This window comes from Bubalus bubalis, chromosome 18 (assembly GCF_019923935.1).
Source record: "Bubalus bubalis isolate 160015118507 breed Murrah chromosome 18, NDDB_SH_1, whole genome shotgun sequence".
Classification (NCBI taxonomy): Eukaryota; Metazoa; Chordata; class Mammalia; order Artiodactyla; family Bovidae; genus Bubalus; species Bubalus bubalis.
The window spans coordinates 4,117,796-4,141,781 of record NC_059174.1 but is presented as its reverse complement, the minus strand read 5'-3'; the positions used below and the strand labels follow the sequence as shown (position 1 = coordinate 4,141,781).

Genomic DNA, 23,986 nt, shown 5'->3' with positions numbered 1-23,986 from the left:
TACAGCTCCTGGGTTGCAGAGTCGGACATAACTGAGCACACATCTTACTTAGCCCTTACTGATAAAATTCAGGAATCCGAGATGAGGCCAAGGAAATGGAGCGGCCTTGACACTCACACAGACAGAGACGTTTCGAGCCCGCCAAGGGGCTGGTGGGCGGAGGCCGGCTGAGGCCCCGCCCAGGCTGCCTGGCCGCCCCACCCCCTCGGGTGAAGCGAGGAGTGGGGCACGACCCCGACCCCGACCCTCAAAGACCCCAGAGCACAGACTCAGCCCGCAGAGGAGGAGCAGGGTCCGCAAACGTGGCCTTTATTTCCGGGCGAGCTTGAAGGAAGGTGGGGCCGGGTGGGTCCTACTGGCCTGGGGGTGCCGTCGGGACCAGCTCCATCGGTGGCGCCAGGTCGCCCTCACTGGGGAGCTGGGGGCCGGCCTGCTGGGGGGCGGGGGAGCGGGAGTCAGGCCTGCTGGGAGGGGGAGAGGGGGGTCGGCCTGCTAGGGTTGGGGGGCGGGCGTCAGGCCTGCTGGGGCGGGCCCGGGCCCCCCCCCCCCCCCCCCCCGAGGACGCCCTGCGCCCGCACGCGTGCCTCCCGCAGGGACCCCGGGCCCTCGCCGCCTGCTCTGTCTTGGCGCGCCTGCCGGCCCTCTACCTCTCCAGAGCCGGCACGGTCCTCTGGAGTGCTCCGGGTCTGGGCGGGGGCCTCCCCCCGGAGTTTCTCCGGCTCCGCCTTCAGCCTGCAGGGAAGGGGCGCTGAGGACCCCCGGGGGCGCGCCCTCCAGGGAGCCAGCGCTGGGGGCAGGCCTCGGCCCCTCCCCACCTCCCCGGCCCTCTCACCCGCCGATCGCCGTCCGGGCGGCGGGGGCCTCGGGCGGCGCAAGCAGCAGCCGCTCCACGTCCTCCAGCCGGGCCAGCGCCTGCCTCTCTGCGGGCGGGCGGGGCGTCGTGGGCGGCGCCGGGGCTCCCGCCGGCCGCCCCGGCCCCGCCCCCGCCCCGGGCCCAGGTCCCACCTTCGGTGAGCAGCTGCTCCTGGCTGCTCTGCAGGGCACGGATCTCCCAGGCCAGTCGCCGCTTCAGCATCTGCGAAGAGAGAGAGGAGCCCTGTCCCTGCAGCGCTCCTCCTGGTCCCCTCCTCTTCCGCGCCTCTCGGAAAGTCCTTATCTGAATTAGTGGGTTCATGCCTTCATTCAGCTACCCATTCATTCGGTGTGCAGCTTCTGCTGGGACCTGGGGGGCTCGGGGAGATACGCTTTCCCCCTCAGTCACTCGCCAGGTCCCCGTGTACCTCTTAAACCTCACCTCTTCCCACTCTTTCATCCTCCAGCCCCACGGTTTGCTCTTCCTCAAATACACCAGGCACGGTTCCCTCCCAGGGACATTTGCACTCTGACAACTGCATGGCTTCCTTGCTTATTAACCCGTGTCTATGTTCAGATGACACCTGCTCACAGAGGACTTTCCCACTGGCGTTACAGGATCTATCGACTTATTTTCTTGTTTTAGACTCTGGGCATGCCCACCCCGTGCCGCTAACCAGCTTGGGGACAGCAAAGACTTGGCCCCTCTGGAGTGCCGCTGGACACATCCAGAGACACTGGCTGAATGAAGGGATGGCCTGGCCATGTCTGGGTCAGAGTTCCCACTTGCTACTGCAGGATGGGTACTCTAGGCGAGCAGGAGGGGAGCGAGGTTAGCAAAGACCAGGGCAACAGTCTGGGCACCGGAGGCTGAGTGCGGCGGTGGGGGTTGGTGAGAGTTTGCTGGGTGGACTGGGCTGAGCGGGTGACAGGAAGAAAGGAGTCAAGGGCCACCCCTTGGCGTTGGGCCTGAGCAGTAGGAGGACCCTGGGCCCATCAGCAGACATGCTGGAGCCAGGGGAGGAGGGGCTTCAACAGAGGCAATGATAATGGCTCACGTGGAATTCCCAGAGGTCCTTGTGCGAGCCTCTCAAATCCTCCAGCTGTTCTTCCATGGGCAACCTAGGGGCCGACATCCAGGAATAAGCAAGCACAGGGTAGGACTGACACCCAGCCAGACCCAGTCTGGGGCTTCAGATCTGTACCTAGGGCTCCCTCTGCTAGGAGCCCCTTCATGGGTTTTGTCCTCCAAGCCTTGCATCCAACAGCTCACCTTGCAACAAACATGCCTTCCAACAAGCTCTCCCTCAGGCAAGCCCCACTCCCATCCCCCACACCAGCCCACTCCAAGCCCTAGACCCAGGGTCACCCCAGGGTTACCCCAGCTTCCTCTGTCCTCGAGTCTCTGTGATCTGAGAGTTTTGGATAGAAATTTGCTCTGTGTGCTCTGCCAACATGTAGTTCCTGGGAAAGGAAAGAAAACCCTCAGTTATAGTCTCTGAATGAGCCACCAAGCCTTCTAGCCGGAGTGGGGCTGGGAGTCTGTTCAGAATCTTTATCATTCTCCTTTTTTTAAATCAAATGTGACATTATAAGCCTTTCCTGACACTCTCATCCTGTCCATTCTGTCTCCCATCAAACCATGCCTTTCCAAGAAATCCCTGTGAAGGGTATACATTGGTTTAGTTTCATACATTCTAAAGTCCAGGGTTGAAGCCTGGATCTGCTATTCCACTATAATCTTATACAAGTTATTCAACCTCTGTGGATCTGTTTCCTCACATATAAAATGGTGGGACTGTCATTGTGAGGACTGGTTGATAACTGAACACTATCTGCTCCTCGGACAGTGGTAGATGTGGTGTGATTAAGCATATATACACTTTCACTATCTGTCATCAGGTTTTCCCATGTTATTAAAATCTTGATGCCCCAGAGTGTGAGACCTCTGGTCACAAAAATGTGTTAAGCAAAGGTTCAAAGGATGGAGAGATAGATGGAAAATAGGTGATAGGCTGGAGAGATGATGTCTGGTTAGAGGAATGATGAGTGGAAGGATAATGGATGGATGGAGAAATACAGGGAAGACTGATAGATAGCTGGCTGGCTGGATGGCTGGGTAAAGAAATGAATGGCTACATGGATGACTAGAAACATGGACAAAAGAAAGAATGGCTGGATGGATGAAAGATGATTAGATGGAAGGCTGGAGAGATTAATGGCTGTCTGGCTGGCTGGAGAGTTGGATAGTTGGTTGGATGTATGGGAGAGTGGATGGATGGGTCGGTAGATGGACGGGTGCATAAATGGGTGGCTGGGGGCATACATGAGCAGACAGATAAATGTTTTGGATGGCAGAAGAGCTGGATAGGGGAAGACCTAAAATAATACCAGTGGATGGAATTTAGTATCCACTTGATAAAGAAACTAGCAATGAATGATTAAATGAGTTCATCTGAACACTACCTCTTATCAAAGGTGAGCAGGAGAGGCTCTCATCTAGCCACTTGATTTTATACAAAGGGAAAATGAGTGTGTGTCCAAGATTTCTTTCCCCTAGCTCTGGCCCCCTCCTCCTTCAGGCCGGGAAATGAGGCGGGGAAGAACCAGGAGGGACCTCTTACCTCTGTGCCTCCTCCGCCTTCCTCTGGCAGTACAGCTGGAGGGTCCGCAGTGCCTCTGGGGGGAGAGGGACCAGGGGGCTCTGAGGAGTCAGATGGGGCAGAAGGGGCCTCACAGCACACTGGCCAGGACACTGAGGGGACTTCAGTGTTTACTCCAAGTCAGAGGGCAGCTGAGGGGCGGGTCTGAGCAGAGAGGGAAGCACCTGGCCTCTGATCTCAGGGGGATTCCTCTGGCTACCTGGGAACTTCAAGCTTTTGTAGGGGGACCAGGTAGAATAATGAGGACGAAGGGGCTGGTAAATACCTTGCTTCCTGCTCAAAACCTCCTCTAGGTGCACTTTCTCTCCATTCACTGGAAAACACAGGGACACTTTGAGTCTCCAGGGGCCTCATCCTATGCCCAGACTGCAACTTCATGCAAAGGGAAGGCCCCAGGTCACACAGAAGGTACAATAACCTCAGGGGAGGGCAGTGTCTTCTTGCTGGCCCTGCACCCATCTCCCGCTAGGGACCACCTTGATCCAGCTTTTTTCCCCTGGGAGCCCACACACCCTGTAAGAAGGGGTGAAGGACTACAGGGCTCCCTTGTGTAGCACGTGCACAGTAGAATGTGGAGAGGATGAGAAATGCAAAAAGTACACCATGACAAGCAGGAATAAAGGCTGTGAAGAAATAAATCAAACTGGTGGGGGTGGGGGGGGCGGTGTGCGAGATGAGGTGGTATTCGGTGTTTAGAAGGGGCCGCCAAGGTAGACCTGTTGGGGTGAAATTTCAGCTGAAAGGTGACTCAAAACAGCGCGAGGTGATGTGGGTTATGTAGGATGAAAGTATCAAAGGTGGAGGGAACAGCCTGTGCAAAGACCCTGAGGTCAGCACTGGCCACGAGCTCTCTGCGCCCTTCTGCTGGTCCCACTTACAGGAGTCCAGGTCCCGACGCAGGGCCTCCCAAAGAGCTTGGGCTTCTCCCAGTTCCTCACTGGATTTCTCCTTTGCTGGGCCAGAGAAAGGACGAAGACACAGTGTGAGGCGGCCTCCAGCCTTGCTGTGTTCTCCTGCAGCCCAGGATGCTACACACCCACCTTCAGACAGTCTAGAGGGGCCTGGATCTTACAGGTGATGCAGTGGGGCCTTCCCCAGCCCAGGCCCCTCTTGGCCAGTGGATCTTAAATCCTGGAGTTTACCTTGCTGAAGCTCATGAATCCGGTTAATCAGATCTTCAATCTGTGGCTCCAGGCTTCCCTCTGCAGAAGGAAATAGAAGACTGAGCCAGAGATGGCAGGTGCCTGGCTGTCCTGGGCAGAAGGAGCAGGATGGGTGTTGGCACTGTGTCTCTGCTGCTGTCGATCGGCATTTATGGAGCGTGCAAGAGAAGCCCTTGCAGGGCCTTCTAGGTGGGAAAGATGGACACTGAGCAAAGATTCGTGATGTCAATGCTGGTGGCAGTGGATGCTGTGAAAGGAAATAAAGTGGAACAAAGGGCTGAAGAATCAAAGAAGATGCCTCTTGAGATATGGAGAGGCCCCAAATGATGTGGAGGAAGGAACCCTGTGGTTCTGGAGTGTGGGGCTTAGGGAGCATGGAGGGGGGAACATGCCAGCCAGAAGGACCATGAATGCAAAGCCCCTGCAGTGACTGAGACATATGCCTAAAACATACGGCTAAGGGGCCTGGAAGGGCTGGCGTGAGTCTAGTGAGCTAGCAGACAGTAGCAGGAGGCAAGGTGGAGATGTGGGGGTGGCAGACAGCTCAGGGCCTTCTAGGCCATGGCAGAGGCTTGTGCATGTAATTCTGAATCAGGTGGGAGACAGTGGACACCTCCTGAAAACTCCCACCGCATGGAAAGCCTGGCAGGGTGGGCTGTTGCTTCTGCATATCTGGACTCTGGTGTTGAAATATGAGGAAGATGCAACTTGCATTTTGACAGCTATCAAATTCTCCAATGATAGGGAGATCACTGCCTCTTTAGGGAGTCATCTCTAACTTTGCACAGTCCAAATTTCAGTGCTCCAAATGCGGAAGCCCTTCTCATCCTCTCTGGCTTCAAGGTTGAAAGCGCAAAATTGAGGGGGAAATCTGTCCAACCTTTGCTGGGTGTCACTACCACCCTGAGACGTCCTGAAGTTCAGTTTCTGGATTTTTCGGAGGCCACCAACCCCAGCTCTTGTGACTTCTTGGAGACTGAGTGCTCTCCGAGTTGCTGATTAGGACATGACTCCCTGAGGTCTTTGTTTTACCGGGGATGGTCAGGGTCACTTAATTTTCAATCCCCCAATTCCTCTACCTAATTTTAGCCTAGGCAGCAGCTCCAATGCTGTAGCCACAGAGTCAGGGAAGGGAAGGTTTTATCTGGAACAGACCAGTGGATTGTAGTATTTTAAGCTGCTGATGGACTAGGGGAGAGGCAGATTCAACCTCAAACCCAGCCAGTACTTTGCCCCAGCCCTGATGTAGATACTGGATGCAGGCTGGTTCCCAGTCTCCCATCAACAAGCAAAGCCAGGTGCAAAGCTTCTTGTGTTGCCATCTGCCATTTGTATATAAAAACGGACAAAGAATATACACCCAAAATGGAATTTTTTTAAATCTCCAGAAAAATACCAGAAAATGTAAAAATAGTTGCTGCTGGGCTATGGGTCAAGGAAATAGATGGCTGGGGTGTGTGTGTGTGTGTGTGTGTGTGTGTGTGTGTATGCACACATGCATTTGTGTGTTGGGGAGGAGCTTATATGTCTTGAATTTCGAAGCTGTGCTTTTGGTTGAAAGAACTAAACGGTATAAGAGGAAGAAAGTGCAATGGGATCCTTCCCCAAGGTTGTGAGTTGAGGGGTTGGGGATTGAACCACATCTTCCTGTCTTAAAACCTCTTCGAGCTAAGCCTCAGACACAAGGAGACACATGACCTTTCTGCAACTTTTTCACCATTTCCAGCAAGTCTTCAGTCTTCTCTGATGACTTGGTCTGACCTGTGGAATGAAAACCAGAATTACAGCATGCAGTGAGAGTGACAGGGGACTGAGGAAAGGTCCACACTTGTCTAGGAAGGGAGGAAGAAAGTCTCAGCAGGTTCTGAGAACACCCTGGGCTGAACCAAGGATCGGTCGAGGGGCAGCCCCCCAGCCGGAGCAGGGTCCCTACAGGACCCCCGTCTTTTGTCCCAGAGGCCAAGGGAGTGCGGTGGGTGAATCAGAACCTCTACTGGTCAGTTCTCCCCAGGAGGTTGCAGGACACCACCCTTAGCAAAATTCAGGGGTGAGAGAAGATGAGGCACTTTAGTTGCTGCTGTTCTCAATCAGTATGAAGTTGCAGGCAATGCGACAGGCCAGAATGATTTCATAGGAATTTCCTTCCAATAATTGTAGGCCACTATTTGCAAATTCTGAAAGAAGTGATGGGTTTAGGGCATGGTTTAGCAATGGCTGCTAACATCCACAAAAGACACCTGGATATTGTGAGCCTCCTGATGGAAGAACACAACACCACCTGCGAAGGACTCTGTTCCCCGTCCCCCAACCCCAACCAAGAAAAAAAGAAAAAGGGATGGGATACTATCAGGTTTCCATTTCTAAATACCAATTCAGAGGAAATATGAGGAAAAGGAAAACACAGGACACAATGGGGATGAAGTCAGCATCATCCAGATGCTGGGAAATTCAACACATAGGACAACCTGGTTTCTTCAACAAATAAACTGCAAAGAAGGAAAAGAGGGGAAGAGGAAACTCTAGATTAAGAGATGAGACGTATAGCAATCAACTCTAATGGACGGACTTTATTAGGTCTTGATTCAAATGTAATTTTGCCACATATATTTCTAGGTACTTTTTAAAGTGAGCCTGTGTTACTTATAACAACAACAAAAACAGAAAAAATACCAACATCTTAAACTCTTGTAAAATCAGTGAGAAAAGGGCAACTCCTAGTGACCCACTGCTTGCTCTCTAAGAAAAATTAAGCAGAGAAGATGAAAAGAAGCTCACAAAACACATATGACAGCCAAAGAGTAAATGAAGAAATGCTTACCCACCTTGGTATACAATGCAAAGTCCCTCCCTCCAGACCTAAGTTCCTCACTTACCCTCTGCAAGGCCACCTGTGTGATAGGCTGTTTGTGTGTACTCAGTGATCATTCAAATCACATACAAGCATTTTCTGATAAAGATGGTGTCATGTCCTAAATGGCATTTCACAGTTTATATTTTTCCTTATTTAAAAAATATTTATTTGTTTGACTGCATCGGGTCTTGTGGCACGCAGGATCTTCAATCTTCGTTGCAGCATTTGCGATCTCTCGTTACGGCATGTGCCGTCTGCTTTTTAAGTTGTGGCATGCAGGATCTTTAGTTGCAGCTTGTCAACTCTTAGCGGCGGCACTGGGGCCTAGTTCCCTGACTAGGGATCGACTGAACCCGGGCCCCCTGCATTGGGAACGTGCAGACTTAGCCAGTAGACTGCCAGTGAAGTCCCTGCATTCTTCCATTTGCTAATATATATACTAATGATCTTTTAAAGTTGTCCTCTATTGATGGACATTTAGGTTGCTGCTTTTGCTGTTACAAATAATGCCACAGTGACTATCTGCATTAGTTTTCTTGAGAAGCCATAACAGTACCTCTACGTGGGTCTTTCTTTTGGGTCTTTTACCTTAAATTCTATCTTTGTATGTCCAAATTTCCCTCTTCTTATATGACACCAGTTATTAGATTAGGGTACACCTTATTCTGCATGAAACAGTCTCAAAAACTCTGTTTCCAAATAAGGTCACATATTGAGGTTCGAGTGAACATGAATTTTAAGGGGACACAATTCAATCTAATATAAGATCCTGGTACATTCTTCTTTATGCATGCATGGGAATGTTACTGAATGAATTCCTAGAAGACTACTGGATGGATCAAGGGGCATGTATGTTACTAAATTTGGTATTTTGAAGTTGCCCTCTCCCTAGAGGCCCATGGAAGACTCCTTCCTCACACTCTTATCATTCAAATATTTTTTCAACCTTTGTCACTTTTGCCAATCATATAGGCAAAAACAGTATTTCATTTCAAATTTTCTGGTAGTAAATACCAAAAACTTACTTAACTCCTCTGGATCAGAAATTCCACCTCAAGGCATCTATTTTAGGAAATAATTAAGGATGGTGGGCAAGACTGTTTCATTGTCCATAATCTTAAAATATGGAAGCAACTTAAAGATACCTTAGTTGATTATGGCACCTTCATAGGCTAAAATTCTTTGCAGCCATTAAAACTCATGCTATAAATCAGGGACTCTTAACTTGAGCTTATTAAATTTTGCTAAAATATTTGGTATTATGTTCACTTTCTTTACATCTTTTTTCCTTAAATTAGTATGTATTCATTTAATTTTGCATTTGAATTTTTAAATTACTTAATAAACAACTGTCGAAGAACAAGAAGTAAAAAGTAAAAGTCTCCTCTCACCAACAGTCCCTTAACTAAGTGACTCCAAGTTTGGGGAAGACACTTAGAACTTGGTAAGATGTATCGCATGTATTGCTTTAATTTTCACTTAACCAAGTAACATTCTAAAAACATTCAAGCACTACAGAAATATGTAAAGTAAAATGCAACTCCCTTCTCTTCTTAGCTCTAAATCTTATTGTCTTTCTCTGGTATCATTGGTTGGTATGTCTCCTCTGGATACTTTTAAGTTCTTCAAATACTCTTAGTATTTGGAATAAAAAAAAATAAATCTAATAATAAAGAGAGGTGTTTGTGATTACTTGTTTTGTTTTTAATATTATGAGGATTTCCAAATGCACATGAAATTAGATAGGATACCGTGATGAACTCTGGTTTACCAGATCTAACAATCATTAATATCCACTGATATTTGCTTCAGCTATTTTGTGTGTGTGTGCTGAAATATTTTCAAGTAGATCCCAGACTTCATGACATTTCATCCCTAGATGAAATTCATTAAGAATCTCAAAAAAACAGTCTCAACTACTAGAAGACATTTTCTTAGACGACTGCAGTTCTAGAGCCCCACCAAGATTAACAATCATCACTAATCATTGGATCATTTATATCACCAAATACCTACAACACATGCGGTTCCCCCCGATTGTCCCCATATGTCTCTTACAGCTGGCATGTTCAACCATTTCTGTGAAAGCTCAGTTTTTCCTCTCCACTGCATTTCGAGTCCTAGTCATGCAGTAAGATCATGCTGCTGCTGCTGCTAAGTCGCTGCAGTCCTGTCTGACTCTGTACGACCCCATAGACGGCAGCCCACCAGGCTCCCCCATCCCTGGGATTTTCTAGGCAAGAATACTGGAGTGGGTTGCCATTTCCTTCTCCAATGCATGAAAATGAAGTCGTTGAGTCGTGTCCAACTCTTAGCGACCCCATGAACTGCAGCCTACCAGGCTCCTCCATCCATGGGATTTTCCAGGCAAGAGCACTGCAGTGCAGTGCCATTGCCTTCTCCAAGTAAGATCATGAGTGATCGGTAAATCTTAAATAGTTCAAGTAACATTTTGACAAAAATTTTAAAAAATCAACATGACAAAACAAAACAGCCTATGGAGTATGAGCCCCTTTGAAACATTTTATTTTTAAATAATTTCAGACGTACATGAAAACTGTAGAAATAGGCCACAGTGCTATTTGCCCCTGCATCAGATTCCACATTTGGGAGCATTTCTGCACACAAATTGCAGGCATCATAACCCACTATTTCTTAATATTCCAGTACGTATTTATAAGGGAACTCTACCAGTATAACCATCAAAATAGAGATGTTAATAACTAGACCAATATTAATGTACAATCCCCAGATGCCATTCAACAGATATTTTAAAGTTATTCATTACTACTGGCATTTTCCTTTAAAATTCAAAAAAATGCTTTCACTTCTGCACAACCTCCAAAATTCAAGACCCTTGTTCAGAGTCACCAGTTAGGCCTTTAGCCTTCAGACATTTTTCTATGTAATACACATAGAGCTATAATTGTATAACTGAACTGCCTCTTTTTCTTAATTCCAACTTGCTTTCTCTCATGAGAACATGATCCCTGTGAAGCTTACTCTGTGTTAGCGAATCATGGTGTTCGCCCTTTTTTTCCGGCCGTGCTGCAAGGCCTGCAGTATCTTAGTTCCCCAATTAAGGATTGAACCGTGGCCACAACAGTTAAAGTGCTGAGTCCTAATTCACTGGACTGTCAGGGAATTCCTATAATCTTCTCCTTTTAAAATTAACTGTAATGAATTAAATTCGAATTTAATTATTTCTTCCTGCCTCTTTAAAAAAAACAATGTCCACCACATAGGCATTCCATAATGCGTGAATATACTTAAAGTTAGCCATTTCCATGATTGTTTCTGTGTTTTGCTCCCATCAACAACTTTCCAATGACCCTGCCTGGTCCACACATCTGTGTATTCTATGATTTTCAAGCATGGCGACGAAAGATAAGAAATAGCGTTTTAGATGCTATGCGTATTCTGACAAACTGCCTCCAGCAAAGCCTTTGCTGGCCACTTCTACTATCAGTGCAAAAGAAGTCCTGTTCTGCCAGAGTAATCAATAGCAGATATTCTTCCTGTTCTAAAGCCAATTTGGATGGTTTAGAAAGGGCAACTTGATACGCTTTTCAATTTTCTCCATTGCTGGTGAAGTTAATCATAACTTCCTTTTTTAAAAAAATGTAGTAATACTAGTTTTTCTCCCCATAGTAGCAGCTATATTAAGAGCTTAATAAGGGCAATTTATTGGCATCTTCTTGTTGAAAGCTTGCACTCAACATGAGGCCATAATCTAAGAGAACTCTCAGTGTTATTTCATTATTCATACAATAAAAAAGAAAATTACTGAGCACCTACTTTTGCCAAGTAAGCACTGTTTCAGGTGCTGGGGAAATGGTAATGAATGGTCTGTTCTCAAGCTCACAACGTAGGGCAGACAATATACAAGTACATAATCATAATCACTGTTGTCATCTGCATAGATGTGTTTGGAAAGATGTAATCCAATGTGTTTATTACCAATAAGGTGGTCTAAAGAGTGTGTAGGAAGGTCACAGATAGATGAAAGGAGGGCAAAGAGTTGACAACTGTATATACACAGTGACCAGTACATGGGCATTCATTTTATTTTCTGTGCTTAGGTACACTTTGAAAATTTTTATAGTTAAAAAAAGTGCTAGAGGCATAGCGGGGTATCATTGTCTTAGACAATTTTCTTCTTTTGCCTAGACTGCGATTTCCAACTCCCTCTAGAACAATTTTGTCTTTCCTCTCACTGGGGTAGGGGGCATCAGTATTAACAAAATGCCCGGGAGAAAAGCAGCTCTCTTGAGAGTGGCCATCCACGATTAAGATTTAAGAGTCCATGCAAAGTGTGGCATGTGCTCGGTGTGAAATGACAATATTGGAATTACTGTTAAGTTTTCTTAGATGTGGCAGCACTCGAGTGGGTTTTGTGAGATCCACCCCTTTATTGTTTGAAAAGATGAATACTGACGTATTCGATCTATTTAACTCAAGTATAATCAATAAAATCGACAAGTTAATCTAGATGCTGAGAATTATGTTTTTATCTCCGCTTCGTTAAACAGCAGTTTTTAATTTTTTTTTATTTTTAGAACTGGTACCAGTATTTCATTATTGTAGCAGACAAAGGGCTTCCCTGGTGGCCCAGACGGCAAAGCATTCGCCTGCAATGCAGATCCCAGTTTCTTCCCTGGGTTGGGAAGATGCCTTAGAGAAGACAACCCACTCCAGTATTCTTGCCAGGAAATCCCCTGAACGAAGGCGTCTGGAGGGCTAGTCCACGGGGTTGCAGACTCGGACACGACGGAGTGACTACACACTGCACTACGGCAAGGGGACGAAGGTTCCCTCCCTTCAGCCCTGGATGCCAGAGGCCCCTTGCCCTCACTACCTTCGCCATCCTCCACGACTTTTGGCGACTTCACTTCCCGAGGCTCCAGCTTCCCCGCCATCTTCCAGCACGCAGCTGATACGCGTGCGCTTTGGTGATTGGTTTAAACAAAAACAAAACAAAACCACGCGATGGCAGAAAGGCGGTACAGCGTGCACGCGTCCAGTGCGTCTCTGCGCATCAGTTGAGCAGGGTGAAGAGCAACGGGTGATCAGCTCACCAAAGTGGACCACCCAGAGATCTCTGAGCGACAGTTAGCACACACACGTGCAGCACGAGGCTCCAAGCTCCAGCTTAGCGAAACCCGAGGCAGGACTAGGGTCTTGGTTGTTGGGGTGTTGAGTGTTGCACACACACATAGAAATTACAGGCAGGCCTCTCTCTCTCTCTCATCTTTGCCTGGGTTGTGCGGTTTGTGAGTCTGGGACGACTGTGCAGGTGCTGTGCGGTTCAAGTGGTGCAGTCCTCTTTCACAAATCCTCATTTAACAGCCTATGAGCGGTTAGTTATCTCCAGCTCACAAATGAATAGAATGGGCCGTGGAAGCTAAGTGGATCTGTGTAAAAATTCTGGATCTCAGTCACTGTGTGAAGTCGAGTACTTTGCCCCGGGTTACACAGGCAGGTAGACGCTGGAGGTCACCTTCTTATTAATATTAGCAGCAGCCAGCGCTGATGGGGTCATTTTTTACTGGGTAAAGATGAAGCACATGAAGGGCAAAGGAAACGTCCTTGTGGATATCAGTTTTAGGCCTTTTATGTGCAGTTCTCTTTTCTTTAAAAATATCCTCAGGCTGTTTCAGGGCACAGACTTAGTCCTACATTTCCAATTCCAGAACTGCCGTGGGCCACCAAGGGAGACCTTGGCCAGCCCTAGACACTCTGGGCTGAGATCCCAGGGAGGAGGCAGGCCCCTGACGCAGGACTGAGCGTGTGGTGTCCAGGAATGGAGGAGACGGTCCCTGACAGAGGCTGGAACACCATCCCAGTGGAGGAGGTGAAGGCAGAGGGAGGGGAAGAGGGAGTCTCAAGGATTTTCCCAGAGACAGAGGGGCATGAGGGGGCTGGTCAGGCAGCCTGCTCACCTGTGTGCAATCACACTGCCACCCATGTGTCTTTGGTGGGCAGCCCCCCAAATCCTGCTGCACTGCCCAGGGAGATAGGGACCAGCCACAGGACACAGCAATCCACCCTGGTATTCTTGCCTGGGAAACTCCATGGACAGAGGAACCTTGCGGGCTACAGTCTGTGGGGTTGCAAAAGAATCGGACTTGACTGAGCGACTGAGCACACACAGACATACTACCACCATCAACCCCCCAACCCTGCCCCATTTCCAGGGTGAAGACAGAAGGTAAAAGCCCAAGATGGTGGTTCTCAACATTGCCCAGTCTGGAAGCTCTGCCTCTCAAGGGCCAGTAAACAAGCCATTGTGGGAAGCTTGGTCCGTAGAGGCCACTGGGACTGCTGGGGGTGTGGAGTACTTGGGTGGGTAACGAATGAAGAGCCGATCCTCCTCTTTCTTCACCCAACGCAGGAGTTTGGTCACTGCAAGGATGGCGCCCGCCTTGGTCACCAGGGGGCTGAGGCAGGTATACAGCTCAAATTTGGAGGTCACCTGCGGGTTTGAGAGGAGACACGGTCAGTTGGTCCTGAGCTAGCCAAGCTCAGTGCTGTCCATCCTACCCTAGCCCCACACAGGTCTCCTGTTTGGAAAATGCACCTGGCAGCAGCTCCAACCTGGTCACTGGGCTAAAGCAGGTAAGCTGATGCTTCTGTATCATGAGTGGGCCAGGGGGTCAGCCAGAACTAGTGATTTCAACTGGGTGCTATGTGTGTGTGTGCATACACTCTCTGGACCTCAGTTCACTCATCTGTGGACTGGAGATAATGACAAGAGTGCTTAACATTTAATGAGTAATTGTTGTATACAAAGTCCTGTTCTAAGTTCCACACACTTAAGTTTTTATCATCTGTAGCCTGGGTGTGATGTGAGGATTAATTCAACTTAATCTTCATACCAACCTGAGAGGCTTAATCCGATCCGGTCACCAGCACCTTTCCACACCACTGTTGTTCTCCCCCTCACTCCTCTGTGCCAGCCACTAGCCTCCGCCTGCTGTTCCTCAGACACAGCCAGGCTCAGCCTCACCTCGTGGCACTCGCACAGTCCTTTCCCTCTGCCAGGTGTACTGTTCCTCGAGACACCCCCATGCCCTGTGACCTCCCCTTCCACTCAGATGTCATTTCCTGATCGCCCGATCTAAAATCCTGGGACTACCAGATCCTGGTGTTGAAATACCATCCTCTACTAAAAGGTTCAAGGACTCACTGGACAGATGGTAGATTTCAGGACAGGCACAGAGAAATTACAAAATAAGCTTGGACTATCTTTTTCCAGAAAGTAAGAAGTACTTAAGCAGTGATACAGATGTGTCAAAAAGACATAGGGGGAGGACTTCCTGGTGGTCCCGTGGTTCATACTCCACCACAGGAGACACAGGTTTGATCCCTGGTCAGGGAACTAAGATCCCACATGCCTACACAGAGCAGTCAAAAAATTTATTTGAAGAAAAAAATAAAAAGATATAGGGGCCAGTCTGGCTAAATCCATGGCTTCTGCTGACTAAATAAGAGAGAGTTTGAGCACAAAAATAAAAGACAGCAAAAGATTTTAGCTCATTGAATTCAAGAAAAATCCATGATATGAAATTTAAAATTCAACAAATAAACAGGAGCAGGGAAAGCTCTTTCATACAGCAGAATCTCAACCAATAAACATAGAAGTTAGGATGAAATGAGAAAAATCACCATATGGTAAATGCCAGAGAAAACAGCTGTCACAGGCAAAAATCATTAATGGATATTAAAATTAGTGGATGAAAATATGGTGAAAAAGAGCACACTGACCTAATCACCACAAGATACTAATTACAAATGGCAAAAAGATTGACTATAAAGTGGAGAAACCTGGCAGATACCACCTTAATGAAGTGAACAGGAGTCATGTCAACAATGGGACACAGTGATGTCATGGTCCTCCTGATACAACACAGAGAAGGATATCTGACACTTCTGCAAGAGGCTTGCTCAAGAGGCATGACTTGACAAAATGTTATTAGAAAAAACCAAGTTGAGGGGCATTCTACAGACTAACTGGCTGGTACTTCCTAAAAATTCCCAGGTCGTGAAAGACAAAAAAGACCAAGGGAATGTTCCAGAATAAACGAGACTAGGATGACACAATCAATCTGAACATGGGCTCCTGGACTGGATCCTGGGCCAGTGAAAGGACATGAGTGGGACGACTGGTGAAGTCTGAACGAAGCCTGTGGATAAGATATGATTCCACTGATGTTAATTCCCTGATGTTGATGAGTTCCGCTGGTTATGTTAACATCTGGAGAAACAAAGTCAAAGACCTACTTCATATAATTTTTTGCAACTTCTTTGTGAGTTTAAAGTTGTTTGAAAATGAAAACAAAAAAAAATTTTTTTAATAAAATTCTCAGCCTAGAATAATGCCTGATACATAACAGACATGGCATAGATGAGTTAAAAAATGTGCACTAAATGTCAGAATTTAAGGGAAGTGCCATCTCCAATGGAGTCACATTGACCAAACCCCCTGAACAGCTGACCTTTAACAAAAGTGTGGACAGCAGTCCTGAAGAGACCACAGGGAAGGATACCCCAAGTGGAAGGCACAGCATGGAACCAAGCCTGCAGTGCTCAAGTGCTGGGGACAGACAGAATCAAAGTTCAACTGGTACCCAGGGCCACAGAGGGCGGGGCTGATGTGAAATTGACAGGCAAAGTGATCGTAGTTAATGGGACCTCTTGAGAGGGGAAGACATTAATGAGGGAATGGTCAACAGAAGGATGAGTCTACGAGGTTTCAGACACTGAGACTGATGGGTTTCAAAGACACATGGGAAACTTCCCTGGTGGTCCAGCCGCTAAGACCCTGTGCTCCCCATGCTGGAGACCCAGACTGGGTCCCAGGTCAGGGAACTAGATCCCACAGGCCACAACTAAAGAAAGATTCTGCATGCCACAACAAAGACCCAGCACAGCCAAATAAATATTTAAAAACAAAGACACGTGGAGCAATAGGGACAGTGATGGATACAAAACCGCTTGAAGGAGGCTGCTGTGGCTGGAGGGGATATAGCGGAGGGAAAGAAGGCTTGCAGTGTGGGAATCGACTCCTTCAGAGCCCTGTTCAACTCACCCAGGCCAGAAGGGTCTCCTTCTCAGCCACGTGGTAGATGAGGCGCAGCGGCCGGGAGGGGCTGTGCAGCCGGGCATGCAGGCGGTGGTACAGGTCGGACAGGCGCTGTCGCTCCTCCTCTCTGCTGTAGGGGGCCTCCAGCTCGGGGCTGCAGTGACGGAGCGGGATGAGGGATAGGGTCAGTCTAGAGCTCTCTTGGTTGGCCCATCTCCCCTCTGTCTAGGGAGTTCAATTAAAGTAAGGGAGCTGAGCCTCCTCCCCCGTTAGCCTGGAGGCTTCTTAGGGCCTAACCTCCCCATGAAACATGGGGATTCCTGGAGTTCTGGGGAGTTCCTCTCCATCAGGACAGGGGACTTCTTGAGGCTGGAGGCTGACTCCTGCATCAGGCAGAGACCCATTCTACTGCATGTCTTGAGAGCACGGCCGGCTCTCTCTCCAGTCTTGTCTGTTGAGCGGCTGAACCTTCCAGTTAGATAAGCCTCCCCACCCAGCCAAATGCCCATGGGGGCAGAGCCCACCTGGTAAACTGGGGCAGCTGGCGGTGATGGTCAGGGATGTCCAGTGGCTTATAGAGGAAGTGCCGGAGGCCAGGAGCGCCCACAGCCTGCACACTGTAGGCTGAGGCACTGGCTGATGCAGCATTTGAGAAGCTGGCAGCCTCCCTGAGGGCACGCATGGCTCCGAGCGAGTGCATGCCCTCTTCGACCAGGCGTCGGCAGGTGGCCATGTCATGGAAGGCCTCGGGGTCGGTGCCCAGCAGCAGCAGGCAGACGGGCATGGCGTCCAGGCGGGCCACGTAGGCGTAGAAGAAACCATCAGGATTGAAGCGGGGCAGACACACGGGTGCCCAGGCCTCGCCCGCCGCGAAGGCTGGTGCCCCCACCCAGTCCAGCAGCAACTGCAGGTCGGCGGGGTCCAGCCGGCACTCAGCCAGCACCGTCCGCTCCTGGGCAGCTGTCACCAAGCGACCGCCCACCGCCAGCACCGAGAGGGCCAGGCCGGGTGCCGTGCAGCGTCGGAGCAGCGCGCCCAGCGCATCCCGCAGCGGGCGAGCCAGAGGCACGCAGCGCACGGCGCCCAGCAGCAGGGCCCCGGGGTCCCGCTCCACGCTGTCTAGAAGTCGGTCCAGGGTGCGCTCCGAGCCGGCCAGCAGGCGGCGGAGATCGTAGTTCTGCTTGCGCGCAAAGATGCGGGCCACGCTGGCGCGCGTCAGAGTGCTCACGATCTGTGCGTGCACAGCCAGCAGCTCCCCACGTAGCTGGGCGGCTGACTGAGGAGTCCTTGACACGGCCACCAGCAGCAGCGGGCCCTGCTGTAGGAACACCAGCTTGTGGTCCTCTGGGGGAGGGGAGGGAAGGGACGGTCGGAGGGAGATGGGTCAGTGGTGACAGGAGGGGGTCACATGGGGCTCTTCCACATTCCCCCCCACCCCCACCCCCGACAAGGCACACACAATTGGTCCAAGCCCACTCTGTCACTCCGGGGACACCAGGACAAGGGTAAGGACAAACTGGGGGAGTTGGGACATTTGCAGAGATATGATGGGATGGTCAAGAATCAGGCATACAGCATGCAGCGGGGAAGATAGAGAAAGGAAAACTAACAGAGCTAGAAAAACACCCAACTCACACAGCCCCCACGCTCAGGCTCTCAGGCAACAAGGAAGTATCCAGCCAGTTACATCCCAGTGAGTTGATCAATCAGAACTCAGCAGGGTAAACGGACAGATAGACCCCCTGGACAGATGCCTGGCCAGCTTCCACACACACTGACTCACTCCTAACTAGCTCCATAGTGCCCTAGGCAGCCAGCCAGCCAGCCAGACCTCCTGCCAGACAGCCAAGGTCCCAGTCACTGTCGCCTACTCTGCTTCCTGCCCCTTTGCTCACCAGCATAGATGGCGCGAATGGCATCTCCTGCGCTCTGCACGAAGGACACCAGGGCTGTCATCACACCCATGGTGGTTGACAGGGCTTCCACACTGCCGTACCTCGAGTAGATGGGCTTGCCAGCCTCACTCAGCACAAACACGTGCTTCCGCTTGCTGCGCCAATCCTCGTCGCTCGGGTCCCCGCCCGGGCCCCCCGAGCCAATCTCAGGGCCGCCCAGAGGACTGCCCTCAGAGGCCGTGGGGCTCCAGAGCCCATAGGTGCATGATGGAGCCTCTGACTGGAGCAGCAGTCTAGGTGACTGGTCCTTGGTCTTAGATCCTGAAAGGGAGCCCCCAGTAAGTCATCTGCCTGTGGACCCCCACTAACCCCATGTGTCCACAGAACCATCAAATCCCTACCAGCCCTGCAGTGATCCCTGCCACTGACACACACCTCCAGGTGTCTCCTTTGCCCCTCAATGATGTCTACTAACACTTAGGTTTCAATGTCCTCCCCCACAAATACTCCAATAAGCCCATCTAACTTTCATTACCGAGCCCTCTATTTCCCTACTGAATAATTATTCCCCTTTTTCAATAACTGCCATTCCCAAGTTTGCAAAACACCCCAACACCTGTGAATGATCATTGATATCTTCATCTTCAGTGAACTCCCATTTAATCTGACCACTCATTTACTCTGATATCCGCTCATTACTTAATGGCCACCATTATATCTACTAACATCTGTGTCAGCCGTTATGCACCCCTCCTTACCCTAACCCCTTATTTATCCTCACTGATGTCCACTGATCCTAATGACACTATTGACTCTCCTGGTCACCCATTTATATTCTTGGGGAAGACCACTAATTCGCCCAAAGACTGCCATGATGATCTACTAACATCCAGATCTTTAGGACTCCCTCAACTTCCTATTTGTTCCCACTGCTGCTCGGTAACATTTCAGTGACCCCCACATTAACATAACTAATACCTAGATCTTCAATGATCTTCAGCGACTGCCCCAACCCACAATTTAATCTACTCCATGTCCACTGCATTCCCAATAATGACCACCATTGACCTCCATTAACATCCAAGGCTTCCAATGACCCCTACTGACTCCCCTGACCTTTATTCTCATTGGTATGACTCTCCTTTATCCTCACTGATATCCACCCCCTCCCTACAATAACCACCATAATATACACTAACACACAGGACTTTAATGACCTCTATGGCCCTTCCCCATGACCATTATTAACATTCAACAGTGAAATCCACAATTTCATTGCCCTCTACTGACTACCCTCCCATTTATTTTAGTCAATGTCTACTGATCCCCACTGACAACCAGTATTATCCACTGGCAACTATGTATCAATACTTTCCTCCATAAAATCCCAATGACCTCATATTTCATCACTCTCTCATTGACAGTCCCCAATTACCTCCTCCCAATACTTCCCAAGTGCTCAAAGACAATCCCTGTTACTCATTTTCAGTAATGTTCAATGATCCTTTCCAACGACCCCATCAACATCCACTAATTCCAAAGTGGTCAATGAGTACTCATTCCCCAATGATTTCTGCTAATCCTCCACTTTATACCACTACATATACACTGGGGTCTTCAAAGATCTTCCTACTGGTCCTCTGACTCTCTAATTGTCTCACTGATGTCCACTGTCTCTCCAATAATCACCATTAAATCCACTAAGATCTGGCTCCTTAAAGATTCCCTCCAACAACTGCCATCAACTCCTCAAAGATGTAAATACTCTGAGTGTCCAATGGCCTCCACAGATCCCCTTTCCCACTTCAGTGATGTAAAGCCCCCAAAGACACTAACTTCTAAATAGTCCCCCTTTGACCATATTAGGGCTTCCCTTGTGGCTCAGCTGGTAAAGAATCCGCCTGCAACACGGGAGATCTGGGTTCGATCCCTGGGTTGGGAAGATCCCCTGGAGAAGGGAAAGGATACCCACTCTAGTATTCTGGCCTGGAGAATTCCATGGACTGTATAGTCCATGGGGTCGCAAAGAGTCCGACAGGACTGAGTGACTTTCACTTTCACTGACCATATTAACTTTCTTTTGGTCATCATTGATCTAAACAGCCTAAACCCCCAGGGTCCCTCTCTAACCCCAACTGATCCCTTTCTGATTCTTCAAGGGCCTATATTCACACCACTCCCCAGTGAACATCCATTGACACTTGCTGATTTCCTTTTCACTCCTCAATGATTTAAACTACAACTTGAGTCCACAATGACTTCCCACTGACCCAAAGTATGGTTTAAACTACTTCCCTGAGTCCCAAAGACTCCTCTCTCTGGGTCCCCAAGAATCTTCCCCAAGAATAATATCCCCTAGGAATTCCAAGACCCTCGTGAAGTGAATGTATACCTGCTTTCTCCAAGCTTGCATCTCCAGGATCGGGTAAGTCCTTGTGGATCCCTTCACCATCTTCAGCCTCCTCACTGGGGAACCGCATCTCCTCCAAGTCCTCCGCATCCCCAGGGACTGGGGCAGCAGTGTCTCCTCCGGCCTCCATCTGCACATCCCTGTGGGGAGCGGGGATGGAGGGTGACCCGCAGCAAAAGAAACTTCTTAAAAGCTTTAACTCAGCCTGGCCTCCTTGCACACACTCCTGGGGCTCGTTCTCTCCTGGCGTTTCAACAGATGAAACATTCAAAAACACGACCACATACTTGCAACCTCCAACACTTCCCACAAAGGAAGGCTTTGCCAAGCCTCAGCAAATAAAGATATACAAACACCTGTTTTAACTCTGCATCTCAATTGGCCAGGTACCATTAGTTCCCGTAGCCCCGGAAGCACCACACTTCCGGGTGTGGCTGCCGTCCTGCCACACTTCCGGGTGCGACGCCGCTCTGAAGGTACTTCCGGTTGCGGAGCTTTAGTCGCCCTACGGGCGCCAGACCCCTCCTTCCCACCGCCCACTTGTGTTCCCTCACCGTTGAAATGGCCCGCGCTGCTCCCGGGTCTACGACGGATCTGGCCGTCCCGATCTGCACTCACTCCTTCAGCGAGGGCACGTGTGGCTACAACTGGGGCGAAATGGGCCCACTTCTCGTGCGAAAGCCGCCGGCGTGAGGGGGGCGCGGCTCGCGCTCAGCCAATCCGGAGTACGGAGGGCGGACTGCCTCGCCTCTGGCCCAATATAGCGAAGCCGGTCCCCTCGGGTCGTCCCGCCCCATTCCGTCTGAGTAGTGTCTCCACAGAAACCTTGCGTCAGGTCGCTATTGGACCCGCCCATCCCTTGACTGACATTATCCGGACCCAATGGAAGGCTGGGGCCTATTCCTCTCTGCCCTGGAGGAAGCTCGCAGCCTAAGTCTTGATAGTTGAGATGGGACTCGCCAGAACGGAGGAAACTTCATCCTCAGTTATCCTCCAGGAAAGGCAGGAGCAGGAAGGTGGAATGGACACTGGACAGAGAGAAAATGCTTGACCGACAGGGGCCGCCCGCAATCGGAGTACTGTGCGCAGTCTGGCCAACTTAAGGGATTCGGTTACTAAGGCGAGAGGCGGGCCTCTCAGAGGCAGGAAGTTTTTGTGGGTGTCTGGGGATTCAGGAAGCCTAAGGGCTTGGTGGCCTCTGGCAAAAGGGAACCTCATGGCGCAGAGGGGTGAGTTTGCGAAGGCAATGTGTAGGCTGACCAGTCCCTGCCCAAACCCGCGAAAGGCGGAGCTGACCTCATTTCTGAGGATGGGGCTCTGTGGGCGAGGCTATGCAGGTTAGGAGACCAGGCCTAACTGGGGCGCTTGTGGGCGTGCCCTTGGTAGGCTCCTGATTCCTCCTTGATCATCACCTTCTTTGCTGGCTTTTTTGCAGCTTGGGCAGCTAACCAGTCGCCCTCTGTTGTATGAGTTTCACCCTTTTGGTGGCCTTATGGCCACTTGGGAGGGCTTATGGACCGCTTCTAATAGTGACAGGATTTCAGAAGCATGCTTTCTGTCTTGACGGTTTGACTGAGGAGCCCCTATTCTTTCCAGAGTGCCCGTGAGTGTGCACCAGGGAAAATGTATAGTGAGAGTCTGTGTGTATATTTACTCCCTTGTCTTCAGTGCTTAGTATGGATCTTGTCAGAGCAATGATTTCTGGTCCATGAAGCTGCTTCCGTCGGTCATCAGTCCCACATGAGGCCCAGTGGAGGCCCTTAAGTCCCTTAAGTTCCATCTGCTACAGCGCACTAGCTCAACGACGTGTGGGCAGTTGTGTATTGAGGGGTGTGAAGCATCAGTCAAGAACAATGTGGCTGGATTTCAGGCTGCAGTGACCTGAAGTCTTAAGTTGGGATTGTCTAAGGGAATACTGAATTCTCTCAGAAATCAGCTAATAGCTCCCTCTTTGTTCCAGTAAAGAAAAGATGTGAGGAGGGACGTACACAGTGGTGGATTGCCGCAGGGTAACCTCAGCTTCCTGAAGCCTGTCACATGTAGCTGTTACAGCTGGAAGGAAAGGGAGCCACCCCTTAACAGTCTATACTAGTTGTTTTGAGAAGTAGGCAGGGGGTCATTCCCCAGAGCTTGAATTAACACCGCACCCACCGCCTCCCCCCTCCCCCCCCCCCAGGCCTTGTCTCTCCCGGACATACAATTTGAAAGGTTAGGCTGAGGCTAACTTTGTTTTTATTGTTTCAAAGGCTGTCTGGTACTCTTTAGTCTAAGTAAGGGACTCAAGATCATGTCCCTTTAAAGCCTCCTAGAAGAGTTTTCCTCTGAGCCCATAGTTTGGGATCCAAATGTGACAGAACCTTGCCATTCCCAGGAAGACCCTCAGGTGCCCGTGGGTCTTGGGTGTTCTTAAGTCTGAACTGCCTGTTGTCTATTGGGCAAAAGATCCCACTGTCCTTAGGAAAGGAAAAAGCCTGGATAGATGACTTATTGCTGACATGTCTGGGCCTCTTTCTGGGAGACCTTATATCCAGAATTGGCCAAATAGTTCAGAGTTCTGATCGTGTTTTGTAGACTTTTCTCATATGTAGAGCTCGCTCTGAGCAAATTGTCCACATACTGGAGTAAGAGTCCTTTGTCTAATATTAAGTTTCTAAGGTCCCTAGCCAAGGTTTCCCCAAAGTAGTGTTACCCAGTGAATTGGGTCCTGCTGTTCACTCCTTACAAAATCAATGCCCGCAAATGTCAGTGGAGAGAAAAGATGCTTTTAATCAGAATGGCAGAAATCTGGGGAGAAGGTGGACTCAGCATCCCTGGGAAGCCACTTCCGAAGATTCCCTTCAACCCTGAAAGTTTTGAAAGGGAAACAGAAGTAATCTCAGTTCATCTCTGAGATAGGGAGTGAGAGTCGTGGCCATTCTCCACCGTGTGCAGGCTTGTGGACTCCTCATGATCTTCCTCTCGATGTTACTCTTGTTCACACAGTGTGTTCAGACTACTGAAGGGGAAGCTAGAGAAGAGATCTGGTCACCTGTTAACTACTTATTCTTCATGTCTACTGCTTTGATTT

General features: G+C 49.6%; 2 protein-coding genes across 7 annotated transcripts; both read right to left on the bottom strand.

Moving 5' to 3' along the window:
• Positions 1-288: 288 nt before the first annotated feature.
• On the bottom strand, positions 289-12,518 carry SYCE1L (synaptonemal complex central element protein 1 like). 3 transcript variants are annotated; one of them, XM_025268433.3, is made up of 12 exons: positions 12,388-12,518; positions 6,377-6,439; positions 4,658-4,717; positions 4,394-4,468; positions 3,781-3,828; positions 3,477-3,531; positions 2,233-2,316; positions 1,911-1,974; positions 1,006-1,075; positions 833-920; positions 648-732; positions 289-433 (listed from the first exon to the last, which is right to left on the bottom strand). In XM_025268433.3, the coding sequence occupies exons 1-12, from the start codon at positions 12,446-12,448 to the stop codon at positions 353-355; spliced, it is 834 nt and encodes a 277-aa protein (XP_025124218.2). In that variant the 5' UTR covers positions 12,449-12,518; the 3' UTR covers positions 289-352. The 3 variants fall into 3 exon arrangements, with proteins under 3 accessions (XP_025124218.2, XP_044788109.2, XP_025124219.3); XM_044932174.2 differs by lacking the exons at positions 6,377-6,439; positions 12,388-12,518 and having other exon boundaries at positions 4,658-6,312; XM_025268434.3 differs by lacking the exons at positions 6,377-6,439; positions 12,388-12,518 and having other exon boundaries at positions 289-430; positions 4,658-6,312.
• MON1B (MON1 homolog B, secretory trafficking associated) lies at positions 10,039-21,722 on the bottom strand. 4 transcript variants are annotated; one of them, XM_044932173.2, is made up of 6 exons: positions 21,474-21,722; positions 20,902-21,162; positions 18,510-18,830; positions 17,139-17,958; positions 16,621-16,768; positions 10,039-14,004 (listed from the first exon to the last, which is right to left on the bottom strand). In XM_044932173.2, exons 2-6 carry the CDS (start codon positions 21,047-21,049, stop codon positions 13,795-13,797), a joined length of 1,647 nt encoding a protein of 548 aa, XP_044788108.2. In that variant the 5' UTR covers positions 21,050-21,162; positions 21,474-21,722; the 3' UTR covers positions 10,039-13,794. The 4 variants fall into 4 exon arrangements, with proteins under 4 accessions (XP_044788108.2, XP_006055388.3, XP_025124217.3 ...); XM_006055326.4 differs by having other exon boundaries at positions 20,902-21,059; XM_025268432.3 differs by lacking the exon at positions 21,474-21,722 and adding an exon at positions 21,276-21,434.
• Between the last annotated feature and the right edge of the window lie 2,264 nt (positions 21,723-23,986).

Coding starts and splice junctions, on each gene's coding strand:
- SYCE1L (XM_044932174.2), bottom strand. CDS start 5,117: ATGTCTCAGTCACTGCAGGGGCTTTGCATTCATGGTCCTTCTGGCTGG. Junction 3,829..4,393: donor GCGTCGGGACCTGGACTCCT/GTAAGTGGGACC, acceptor TGTGTTTTCCAG/TGAATGGAGAGAAAGTGCAC. Junction 3,532..3,780: donor GGTTTTGAGCAGGAAGCAAG/GTATTTACCAGC, acceptor CTCTCCCCCCAG/AGGCACTGCGGACCCTCCAG.
- MON1B (XM_025268432.3), bottom strand. CDS start 21,312: ATGGTACCTGGCCAATTGAGATGCAGAGTTAAAACAG. Junction 21,163..21,275: donor GAGATGCAGAGTTAAAACAG/GTGTTTGTATAT, acceptor TTGAAACGCCAG/GAGAGAACGAGCCCCAGGAG. Junction 16,769..17,138: donor CAGCTGCCCCAGTTTACCAG/GTGGGCTCTGCC, acceptor CCGTCACTGCAG/CCCCGAGCTGGAGGCCCCCT.